The sequence below is a fragment of the Sminthopsis crassicaudata genome, chromosome 2, assembly GCF_048593235.1.
Source record: "Sminthopsis crassicaudata isolate SCR6 chromosome 2, ASM4859323v1, whole genome shotgun sequence".
NCBI lineage: Eukaryota > Metazoa > Chordata > Mammalia > Dasyuromorphia > Dasyuridae > Sminthopsis > Sminthopsis crassicaudata.
Genome location: NC_133618.1, coordinates 680,378,995 through 680,391,980, shown reverse-complemented (window position 1 = coordinate 680,391,980; position 12,986 = coordinate 680,378,995). Strand labels below are relative to the sequence as shown.

The 12,986-nt window shown below is 45.8% G+C and overlaps 1 protein-coding gene across 1 annotated transcript in view; it reads left to right on the top strand.

Annotated features, from left to right (window-relative positions):
* Window positions 1-8,388, top strand: part of TCERG1L (transcription elongation regulator 1 like) — a 321,919-nt gene extending 313,531 nt beyond the window's left edge. The window contains exons 11-13 of the mRNA XM_074284888.1: window positions 1,855-1,944; window positions 5,825-5,943; window positions 7,254-8,388. Of these exons, the coding sequence (XP_074140989.1) occupies window positions 1,855-1,944; window positions 5,825-5,943; window positions 7,254-7,410 (366 nt within the window). The 3' untranslated portion in view covers window positions 7,411-8,388. The remainder of the gene's footprint in view (window positions 1-1,854; window positions 1,945-5,824; window positions 5,944-7,253) is intronic.
* Window positions 8,389-12,986: the final 4,598 nt, after the last annotated feature.

Genomic DNA, 12,986 nt, shown 5'->3' with positions numbered 1-12,986 from the left:
CCCAGTTCACTTCCCAGTGTGTCAGAGCTAATGGGCAGTCACTCCTTCCCTCAGCTGAACCAGCCTTGGCTTCGGGGGCTTGGGTATTCCTTGGTGTTGGGGTCACAGACTGGGCTCAGCTGACACAGTTCTTGGCACGGGCGCCAGGCCTTCTGATGGCTCCTCCGGGATCCTTCAAAGCTTAGAAGACTTCAGTCTAATCCTTTCCACCTCTAACAATGGCAGAGCCACAGGCTCAGGGCTTCTTGTCAACCATAAGAATAGGCTTCTGACTCTGGTTCCTCCTCCCTAACTGGAGGATCATAGCAGGTATTATCTTCCTAAGTCATGTTCATCAAGGTATTATCCCCATTTTACAGATGAAGAAGCTGAGGATGACTTGCTCGGAGATCCAAAGCCAGCCAGTGTCTAAGGCAGGATTCAGATTCAGGACTTCCTGCCTCCAAGACCTTCCATGATTCCTTTAGGACTCCATCTTGGACCTCAGCATGGCACTCTCTATGTTTGGACGCATCTCTAGTTGTGTCAATTAATGTTTACTTCTGTGTCCACAGCTAGCGACACTAATGATGGCGCAAAAGGCTGAGCAAACATATTCTCACTCGATTCTCACGGCCAGCTTAGGAGGTAGTTTCTGTCCATTATCCCATTTTATAGGTGAAAACTGAGGCTGAAAGTGCTTCAGGGACATGCCCAGTGTTAGAGAGAAGATTTAAACTGTGGTCTTCCTCGATCCATATCCATTCTGGGGACATGCTGACCAGACCCAGCTGACCCAATCCAGCCAACTAGGGCTAATAATGACATCACCTGCCTCCCAGGCCACGCTGAAGATGGAATGACCTACTAGCAAAGTGCTGCAGAGAGCCGGCGCACAGTAGGTGGTACCCATGCCATTTTCTTGCCTGAAGACCAGACCCAGTCGCAGGAGCCTTTCAGGGGATCCGCTCCTGGCTTTGTGATGGCCCTGCTGGACGAGCTCACCCAGCTACCCGGGCTGCTGAAGTGCTCAGGATTTGGCAAATATATATATATATATATATATATATATATATATATATATGTATATGTATATGTATATGTATGTATATGTATATGTATATGTATATGTATATGTAGAGAGACAGACAGACACAGAGACAGACAGAGACACAGATCTCTGTTCAGTCACTTTTCAATCCTATTCGTCAGATCCCACAATCTCCCAGGGTCCTGGTGAAGGGAGAATGTCTGCAGGGATGGGGATTTATACAGTTATCTTGCACTATCTGAAGAATACAAACTACTAAAGGGCAGGCCTGATTTCCATACTGTTTCCGTATCTCTGGCAATACTCACAGTGTCTGCCACATGAAAAATCTTCTAAGGACTCATCAAGTTGCTCCCCATGGTTAATGTTCTAATAAAGACGTTCTGGCCAGGATTCTCCCTAAATTTCCGCTTCCCTCTAGTTCTTGAAGTACTTGGGACCCCGAGAGCCTTCTGGAGGACTCACCGAAGAGGTGGGACATGGAGCTTTTTCCCAAAAAGATTGAATTATTTCAAGATTCCAGGTTTTCAGTTCATCATCATAAGCAACTTAGCTCAAGCCACTAGAATCATCGCAATGACCCATTTACAGCATAGAACGTGGGGATATTTCTCTCAGTGAAGAGCATTATGGTGACTGGCCCAATTTAAATGTTTGTGATCCTCCGGATACTTTCTTAGTAATTTTGGTCATCTCTGACCCTTGTTCGTATGTAGTCCTACATTACTGAGGCCTTTTTCTTCTACTACTATTGGACACTACTGAGTAATTCCCCTATTCCTGCATCTGTAGATCCTGATAACGCCTCTGATATTTCTCATCAGGTGTCAGCATTTTCCACCTGGGAAAAGGAACTACACAAAATAGTATTTGACCCCCGCTACCTGCTCCTTAATTCTGATGAGCGCAAGCAGGTGAGTTTTTATGTGTGGGTTGACAGAAATTCTGAATGTGTGAATACTCCAAGTCCATCATTCCCTCATGGGGAGTGCCAGGGTCTGTTCCCTTGTGGCCTGCATTGGTTTTGACCAACCCTTTTGAGATCTGCAAATGGGCATCCCTGCTGTAGCTCTTCCCATCAGGAAGCAGCAAGGCAAATGGCAGCAGGGACCTCCCTGAAGTCCTGTCACCATGAAAAGATGTATCAGAAGTGAGAATTTACTACATGCAATAATAATTCGGGAGCAGTTCCTCTGGGTGATTCTCTGAGGTTATCTCCTTTATCCTAAGAGAAGGTTTTCTTTTCAGGTTTGGCCAATATTCTTTCAAAAGGTTGTAGATAAACAGGATGAGGGCCAGAAAAATCGCAGGCTAATCATGGGAAATAAATTTTGTGAGGAAAGATTAATGAATTAAGATTGTGTATTCAGTTGCTATTCTGTGGTAGCCACTGTTCTAAGTGCTGTTGATAGCAATACAAGCAACCGCGACAGGCTTTGACCTCAACAAACTTTTATTCTAACAAGGGGACACTAAAAGAGAAGGGGATGGGGTTACTGCAGGAGGGGGTAGGGCAAGATCAACTGAAAGTTCAACTGTTGGGATTAGAGTCTGAGGTTTAATTATAGGAGAAGGTTAGGGATGAGAGAGCAGGTAGCATGGTTAGCAAATGGCTGGGAAGAGAGACAGAAAGAAAAAGAAAGAGAGAGAGAGACAGAGAGAGAGAGACAGAGAGAGAGAGAGAGAGAGAGAAGAGAGAGAGAAGGAGAGAAGAGAGAGAGAGAGAGAGAGAGAGAGAGAGAGAGAGAGAGAGAGAGAGAGAGAGAGACAGAGAGACAGAGAGAGAGAGAGAGAGAGAGAGAGAGAGAGAGAGAGAGAGAGGGGGGGGGAGGGGCAGACATTTGAGTATTTAGGTAAAATTGGAAAGTTTTTAGGTTATTAGAAATTGAATATTTTAAGCCCATCAAGGCCAACATCCCCACTTTGTTGACATATCAAAATGTCCTTCCCCTAACCTGTCCCGAGAAGAGACATTCAATTGTAGTTCCATACGTGCTCACCACGACTACAAATGAGAACTATTGTGGAGGGCGTTTATGTCTTAATATTGAATTTCTACCAGGGCCAATGTTGGGGTAGAAGGGGGGGGAAGGGGTATAAGTCTAATAAAGGCAGAAAATGGAATGTTGCTTTTCCAAGGTATATAATAAAATGCTCAAATTTGGTAAACATAATTTACCAATGCCTGAAACATAAGAGCTCTTTATAGTCTTTGTAGTTAATGGGACATGAAAGCCATGATTATTCATTCATTAAATATATATATATATATACATATATATATATATATACATTTAATGACTATATTTGTATATGTATTATATATATATGCATGTAGACATACACACAGACACATACATATCTCCACAGTATTTGCTGAGCACTTTACTAGTGAGTGGTAGAAGACATTAGCCCTTCATACATTAGGCTGAGTATAGTGTAGGCAAAATAATGTCCTCACAGAGAAGTAGTAAAGTTGATTTTATGCATTAATTGCATCCGTCAAATATGAAACGAAATGATTTCTGAGATGAACAGTCATTTAGAACCTCGGAAGAGCAGGTATTCTTCCAGGAGGAAGTAGAGGCTAAAGCTTTAGAGGGTAGGGATTCAATGGGCAAAGCAAGGGATCGAGGAACTCCTAAAATAGGGAATTGTTTGTGGAGGCAAGAGATGGCAGGCAGTTATCCAGCAGGAGGGATGATTCCACTCTGCCCAAGTGTAACACATGTGAAGGGAACTAATCTGGAGAAGGCTGAAAAGGCTAAATTGTGTTCCATCCTGGAGAGCTTGGATTCATACAGATCACTTACTCAGGCAGCAAATGGGAACCACTGAGGAGCAAGAACCTCATCTTTGTAGACTGGCAAATGCCTATTAGTGATCATCAGATCAGCCCCTTTGGGCCTTTCTCCTGACCATTGCTCCATTTGGAGGCACCTTATTGAAAGCTGGTAGTGTTTAAATAAAGCAAGACTCACACACGGAAACATAAAATCCATCCATCAAATGAAAGCAAGAACACAGCTTCTTATATTAAGGCTCCAACAGGTTCTAATTGTATACAGAAACGTGCAATAAAGGGTCAAAAAAGCTGTATCTGTGGATTCAAAGGATCAGTATTCAGTCTTTTGCTTATGATCCGTATGACCTTGGACAAGGTGCTCCTTGTTCCGAGCTTGCTTCCATTTCCTTGGTACAATACATAGACCTGAAAACTTCTAAGTCCTTTCAGGTTCTAGACAACATAATCCATATAGTTCTATGGAATAGTTCTTCTCTTATTTATAGTCATTACTTTGTTATTCATTGATGGACATTAGCTGTGATCTTCTTGGTTCATCTAATTCATTGAAGTCTTCATTAACTGCTTGACAGAATGCTGAAAGGGAATTACATGATTCATTCATTAATGGGCAGAATTTTGGTTTCTTCATCTCCCTCATACATGTAATTTCGAGATTTGTCATTCTTTGAAAAGAATCTGGTCAGATTAACAGATCTGTTGAGTTAGTTTTAAAAATTCCCTTAAAAGAAGTGTCTTGAGTGGGCTGAAATTGCTTATGGAAAATCTAAACTTGGTTTCCATGAGAAGCATTGTCTAGATATTGGATATACACAACAAAACAACAACCAATAAAAATGAACAGAAAGAAAAAGAAAATAGTAGAAATTTGAAACAGATCATTACTATGCAAATAATTAAGATTTTAATACTAATCTGAAACAATAGTCAAGAAGCAATCACAAGCATTTATTCATTGCCTTTAAGGGAAAAAGCTTACAACACACAACCTCTCATTTAATTGATTGAGGGCCTAATTAATCAATTAGTGTTGATGCATTGGCCACTTTCTTGATCAACACTATTATGTGGCATTGGATTTTTAAGCTTATTTGTACTATTGCCCACTTTTTGAATGTGGACACGGCATTTTCTGAACTTTGAGAACCAGAGGGGCCAAAAGCATATGCTTAGGAGACCAGAAACATCTGTATAACTTCCATCATCCTTAAGGGGCACATCCAAACTCAGGGCTTGAGGGACCATGCGACTCTGCAACCTGAAATGTGAGGAATCAGAGTTAATTATTTTTTCTTTTTCATGTTACAGTCACTTGGCAGAAGGAAATGCTAGTTGGGTTTGTCAAACTGTTCAATTAGGACCCTTTCTTCTAGAGCAAAGGAGTGGGAGGTTTTAAATACTGTAATTGAGTTGTGGTGCTTCAGAAAGAACCGAATACATTTACAAGGCAAAGTATCCTTAAATGTTAGATGTATTTGTTGAATCCTAGGATGAAAAAGGCTGTGATATGGAAATCCATTTTTTTTTTCTGAGTAAAAAAGTAGGTTTTTGCTTATAAGAAAATCAGTTTCTATGGAAGATACACTACGTTTCTCTTCAGAAGAACCAGACTCACATAATGACTCTATTCTGGATTGCCTTGACCAGACACTCCTTCTGTCTGACCCTTGGAGACTTCATTCACTTGATGAGGGAAGCGGCCTCATTTATTTCACATATCCATGCAGCTCCCAGTTTCTAGATACTAACTGTGATCCTACATAATGGAATTATTCTAAACTTCTTTCATTGTGTATGTTGGAAAGTCCCTTTCAGAGGCAGAACTGGTTATATCCTTCCACACAAATGAGCGTTAAGACCACGAGACAAAAATCAGTTATTAGGTCAAACCCGTGTTATTTGCAGGGCATGCCAAGTACTTTGGATTGAATGCTAAAACTAGATCTTTTTGCTAATGACTTTTCTTCTTCTAATGATATTTTTAAAAGATATTTGAACAGTTTGTCAAAACCAGAATAAAAGAAGAATATAAGGAAAAGAAAAGTAAGTTATTGCTGGCCAAAGAGGAATTCCGAAAACTCTTGGAGGAGTCCAAGCTGTCGCCCAGGTAAGCGCCGAGCCCTGTTCTCTGCCTTGGCTGGGGGTGGGGGTGGAGAGGGGGAGGAAGAGGAGGAGGCCACTTTGGATAGCACAGCCATGCCAGACTCTTTCATGGAGACGGAGTCTGGGTTTCTTCCCATTTGTTTTATTTTTGAAGTCTGCCTCTGTGCCTTGTACACAATAAGTGACTAAGAAGGAATAAATTGAGTTTTGGGGTTCTTGTTAATGGATTAAGAAGAATGTTTCTTCCATTCCCAATCTGTCATGTACAAACGGTTCCGTTCCCTCCTTCCATGTACTTGTGTGTTCCTGGAACTCACCAGGGGAGGAAGAAGCACTTAAACGTTTACTAATCAACTATTTATTAGTTCAAATAGCAAGTGCAAGTGACTTTAATGGCACTCCAACAACTCCATGAGGGAGACAGTGGCATATGGTGAGAATTCAGTTACACTCAAACTGGTATCATGTGCCTGCTCTGCTCCAGAAAAAAATGGGCACAGAGACCAAAAAGGAGGAATAAATGAAGGGGTAAACACTCTCATTTGTCTCCCATACTCCTCCAGCTCTGAGACTAGAGGAGACCTACCTGTTCTGAGTCCCAAAAGATGATTGGATGATGACGTTTGTTATTGTTTTCCTCATCATGGACCAGAACTTCCAAAACCATCACAATGAAATGTTCGCATCCCTTTGGATCGCCTCGGCTCCTTTCTGTGAGGACGGAAATTCTGGCCATCGAGAAGAGGCCCTTCCTGAATTTAGGGATGACTTGGATAATCCACTTAGTAAAAGAATAATCAGCAAAAAGCTCACAATCATCTATAAGAGGGGCTCTTTGCCTTTTGGGGGGCAGGGTATTGGATCTTTTTGATAATCAGACTAGTGATTTTTAGAGTCAGGTTTTTTAAATGCAGAAGAAAAAAGCGTAAGATTATAAAGGAAACCAAGCATAGTAAACATAGTTAAAATAATATTGGAAGGAAAACAACAACAAATGAATAGGCCCCAAGGCAAGAATCCACGTTCTGGAACAAAAGGTTTCCTGGTGCTTTCTTCACATTTGCCAAAGGGGGAAGACATTAGTGGTATCATTAGCCCCACTTGAAAAACAGCAAATTGGAGGCTCAGAGAACCAAGGGATTTGTCCATGTTACCGGGGGAACCGGCATCCAAAACAGGACCCAGGTTCAGAATCCCATACTTCCAGTCGTGCATTTTTCTGCAGTGTAACTCGCTCTCTAGGAAACCCACGGTTCTTGCGTTAGCTACTGAAAAATCTGAATGTCTTTCAAATTTGTTTTTAATTTTTTTCAGAACAACGTTCAAAGAATTTGCTGAAAAATATGGCCGAGATCAAAGGTTCCGACTTGTTCAGAAGAAGAAGGACCAAGAACATTTTTTCAACCAGTTCATAATGCTCCTTAAAAAGAGAGACAAAGAAAACAGACTCAGACTTCGCAAAATGAGATAAGAGTCTGCAGGAAGGAGCCCAGGAGAGAATGAGCGAGTCCTGGAGCAGAGCCCACCCTCGTGGAGGAAACCTTTGAGCCCCCATCCTGCCAGGGCCCTCCTGTCCGGGGGGGACGGCCGGATCTCAAAGGATCGCTGTTTCATATTGAAGCTCTCTTTTGTACAACATTCAGTGTCTGATGTATTTCTAATTGCCATGATATGTCAATCCCTTAATTGTTTTAATTATGCAAATATCTTGTAATATACACAAATTATAAATCCAATGCAGATTTGTAATTGAGCAGAAACAGATGCCATCTCTGCCATTCTCCAGACTCTCTTAACCCGACTTGGAGGAGTGCGTCGCATCCATTTACATTCTAGGGAAGGGCCGGCCGTGCTCTCGGCCTCCGTGACTCCCGCGTTCATAGGTCGATGTCTCGTTTTCTGAGTAGTCGTCTCGGCGTGTTAGTCGTAAACCACAGTGATGAGCGTGCCAGTCTGGACACATGCACCTTGGAGGACGATGGCAGTTTACAGTGATGGGCGTCCCGTTATTCTGAAAGGTGCTTTCAAGCCCAGAGAGGGAATCAATACCACCCTTCGGATTTCTTGTTTAAGATAATTTTAAAATGAGTTATTTTGTAAAAAAAGGAAAAAAAATCATCATGTGAATATTTCAGTTATTTTTATTGTATGCCCAGAGTTTGCATGAGATTTTTCTCATCATCTTTGTATAAATAAATATTTTAACTTTTTTTTAATTAATAAATATTTTAAACCAGACTCATCCCCCCACCCGCGTTCTCCAGCACCATCCCATGCAGTCGCAGGGTCTCCACAAACAGAGACTTTTTTTTCCCTTTTCTCAAAACTTAAATGAAAATGGTGTTATTTGCACAGAGGAATAGAATAATCATCCACCTTCCAGAAGAAACCTTACTTAGCTTTAATCTGAATTTCAAACTATGAATCTGACTGAGTTGTGATTGTAAATACTAAGCCACTGCGGGTTTCCTTTCTGGATTCCAGCTTCCGTCTCTTGAAATTAAGCTGGTGGATTTTCCCAGGCCCCCCAAATCAGGAGGCTTGAGAAAAATAAATGGAATGAAGACGGGTCAGAACTCCAGTGGAATTTTCCTTTCCACTCCTCCCAATTAGAGGCACCGGGCCCAGAGCATCTCAGGGGCCGTGTCCCGTGTGTATTTCTGACGCCTACCTAGGAAGTGCTTAGTAAAGGTACATACGGGCCCTCCCCGTGTTTTGTCAGTTCTCTCCCATGTTACTGTCACTTCAAGTGAAGCCAGGCCCGTTGAGAATCGGAATAACGAGGCAGACGGAAGTGGGAGGGTGGGTAATACATGATCCCAAAGCAGGGAAGCACAGGGACAGAGCAACTTGTTTGAGTAAACTGGAGCTTTCACGTGACTCAGCAGCATCGTGTAGCAGCCTAGAAAGGCTAATGGGATCCTCGGCATCCCAAGAGAGGCCGGAGGTCCATCGTGGTGGAGGCCGAGCCCCCCAGGGCCTCCCCATCAGGGGGATGTTGGAAGCTGCCACTAAGAATGATGAGTGGGGGCGTGCAGGGAAGGGTGACGGAGGCAGTTGGAGACTTGGAGAGAAGACCACCATTTGGGGAGGGTTGACAGGGGTCTTTAAAGTCTGAGGAGGCTCTCGCATGGAGGAAGAAATGGGTTTTCCCAGTCCTTGTCAGGCCTTATGTCCAGGCTTTGGAAGAAACTAAAAAATTCTGTTTCCTCCCTTCATCAGATCATCCTTCTTACAGGTTTGTGACGTGAAGGTAACATTTCAGTGCAATTTAATTCAGGAAGTCGTCCAGCCCTGATCCTGCTTGTGAGGAGCTTAAAATATGGGGGAGGGGGTGAGGAGAAATAGGGAATAACCGGCACCAAGAGGTGTGGCCCGTGAGTCCAGGAGCGGCACAGGCAAGTCCACTCCGTATTTGAGGACGGCCAGTTTGCTTTCCAGGGTCCGGCAGGCAGGCGGCAGCTTCCTTGGGATCGAGAAGGACTCGGGCAGACGGAGCCGGGGTCGAGGGCGGAGCCGCGGATTGGGGCCACCCGAGAGGGAGGGAAGGATGGAGCTCACAGAATGCAATGTGGGGGGGGGGGGGACAAGTCTGAAAATGGAGAAAAGGGGCCTTGTGGATGACTCTGCAAACTACCGCGAGGAGTTTATACTCAATAAATGCACCGGTTTCTGAGCTGAGCAGTGCAGTGCTTACATGGGGAGTGGGGGTGGAGCAAAGGTGGCCATTGGGATATTCTCGGTGAGGAAATAAGGCCCGTGTGCCGGGGGCTGAGGTGGCTCGGGCTGGCAGAGGGGGGAGGACCGACGCTCCTCCCCCTCCACCGTCTCAGTGCTCCCTCCACAGTCTGAGTGCTCCCTCCACAGTCTGAGTGCTCACAAAGTGCCCACAGGCTGGGCATGAGGGGGGAAGACCAGACGCTCCTCCCCCTCCACAGTCTGAGCGCTCACAAAGTGCCCACAGGCTGGGCATGAGGGGGAGGACCAGACGCTCCTCTCCCTCCACCGTCTGAGTGCTCCCTCCACAGTCTGAGTGCTCACAAAGTGCCCACAGGCTGGGCACGAGGGGGAGGACCAGACGCTCCTCTCCCTCCACCGTCTGAGTGCTCCCTCCACAGTCTGAGCGCTCACAAAGTGCCCACAAGCTGGGCACGAGGGGGAGGACCAGACGCTCCTCTCCCTCCACCGTCTGAGTGCTCCCTCCACAGTCTCACAAAGTGCCCACAGGCTGGGCACGAGGGGGGTGCTCAGCAGGAGCCATGGCAGATACAGAAGCTACATCGGGACCAGAGCAGGCCAGTGGTCCTGGAGGCAGGAGGGCTGCGTTCAGAGATTGCCCGCCATCCACCCAGTATGTCTAAGGGCACACAAGGTGTACCACCTTAGAGTCAGGACCCAGAGCTCCCCCCGGCTCCCTCCATCGCTCTCCTCTCCCCCTTTTCCATTGGGACCCTGTCCTCAGGCCTGGACCTGCTCTCAGTCGTCCCTGGAGTCGGTCGGCGGGATGTTGGGCCCTGTCTTTGTATAAGTCCCAAATAAGCCTTTTTCGGATCCAGATTGAGGCCCAGCCCTCCCCCCCCGGCTACACAAAGGGAATCCTCCCCTCCAAGAAGCTTAGAAACGGCGTCCTCTCCTTTCCCCCCCAGTCTCGCCAACTTGCACCAAGCCGGGGCCCCGGCCGCCTCTTGTTGGCCAGGCTCTTCCTGCCCCTTTGGGGTTTTCTTGTCAGACGTACCGCCCTTTCCTTCTTCAGCTCACTGTACATTTGAGGGAAATGAGCAAAATGAATTGCCTGGGTCTAGGCCAGACTTGAACTCAGAAATCCCAGGCCTGATGCTCTAGCCACTGGGCCCCCTGGCGACCCCCTACCTCCTCTGCAGAAAGTAATGATCCCCAGGCCATTTATCCCCCCCACCCACCCCATGACCATTGCCTAACGGGAGCTCCCTCCTCAGGATGAGGAAACTGCCTCCCTTTGCTCTGACCATTGGAACAGGACGCCCAGCCCACACTGGGCCTCTTCTCACTGGGTTTTCAACACTTTTTGTGTTGGAAAAAAAAATCAAGGCTAAAGTTGCTGCACTTTTGTAGGGAAAGCAAAACCCGGCTTGCCCAGGTCTTTGGATTGTCACCCTATTGCTTAGTGTTTGCAGGCCCCGGGGGTCTGGTAGCCTGAGACCTGGCGATTCTGGGATCGTGCCATGGCCGTCCCACTCCATTCCCAGCCGGAACTAAGTGAGATATTGCTTCCTCCTCCAGGGAGGATTCAAGACCTCTTCGTTCCAAATTCTGTAATTGTGACTCAAGATGCTGTAATGGGGGGCCCACGGGCCTCAAGTAGCAGGCATTAAGGAGTTCCAGGAGAGCCTCAGTTTCCCCATCTGTAAGAGGAACGTGTGTAAGACCCTTCCCAGATCATTTGCAGCTCTGAATCCTTCGATTAAATTCAGAGACAAGGGAGTAATCACTTCCCACCGAAGGGACGACGGGTCCCCCTTGCCAGGTGAGTCCGTTGCATATCCATTCAGCAAGAATCCGCTACGACAGCTGGGGGCGCATTTCCCTCAACTGAAGACGTGCTAGATTTAATTCAGTTAAATCCATTCAAACAGACAAGCATTTATAAAGGACATAGCGTGTACCAGGCACTGGCCTAGATGGGGTGGGGGGAACATGAGTGAAATAGCCCCTCCCGTCAGGGTCATTCTACTCTAGGAGGAGGGGGACGGGATTCACTCATCTCAGTCACTACAAATTCTGAATAAATATTCCCAATCTAGGGGGCCCTGGGGGGAGGCCCCGCAGTAGCACCTGGGCTGAGCATTGAGGAGATATCTAGGAAGGAAGCAGACCTGGGAGGTAGCCTGAAGGGAGGAGGAGGAGGAGGGCTGGGACTCGGACTTTGCGGGGAAGCCATGCAGAAGCATCCAGGAAAGTGAGTCAGCTTGGGAAGGGCTTTAAGCGCAGGCAGATGAATCTGTGGTTGATCTCCTATTCCATAAGGATCCATCGAGATTTCTGGGGTGGTAGAGGGCCATGACCCACCTGGGACTGAAATAGCAATTGGAAGACAGCTCCATGATCGTGGGCAGGAGGATGCCCCCCAGCCCCCTCTCCCCTTCAATCTGATCGCAGCATCCCGCTGCTCGGTAACTGTCCTGTACCTACATCCCTGTTTTCATGCTGTTCCTCCAATCACGGTGGAGCTTCTCAGGGTTTTGTTTCAGTAGTATCCCTTCCCACTGTGATCAGTCTGGTTCCTGGCACAAAAAGGTCTCTTTATGCACAATGGTCAACACTAGGCCCTGACCAACATCTCACACCCTACACCAAGATAACATCAAGGGGCAGCCAGGGGGCGCAGTGGATGGAGCACCAGCCCTGAAGTCAGGAGGACCCGAGTTCAAATCTGGTCTCAGACACTTAACACTTCCTGGCTGTGTGACCCTGGGTGAGTCACTTACCCCCAGCCTCAGGGAGGGAAAGAAAAGATAACATGAAAACAGGTGTGGTTTAGATCTAAAGGGTGACACCATAGGCAAATTAGGAGAGCAAGGGAGAGGTTACTGTCAGATCTAGGGAGAGGGGAGGAATTTATAACCTCATAGGGAACGTTATGAAATGCAAAGTGAATAATTATAATTAAATTAAAAGGATTTTGCATAATTCCATTGCAACCAAAATTAGAAAGGAATCAGAAAACTGGGAAACGATTTTTCAGTGTTTTGATGAAGACCTCATTTTTAATATATATGGAAAACGGAGTCAAATCAATAGAAATACACACCATCGCCCGATTGATAAATGATCACAGGATATGAACAAGCAGTTTTCAGATAAAGAAATTAAAGCCCTCTATAGTCCTATGGAAAAAATGCCATGTACATCACTACTGATTAAACAGCGCCGAGGTATTACCTCACATTTAGCGGATTGGCTAATATGGCAGAAAAGGAAAATGAAAGCTGAGAAATGTGGGAAAATTGGGCCACTGAGGTAACGTGGGTAGAGTTAGGAACGGATGCAACCATTACGTAGAGCGGTCTG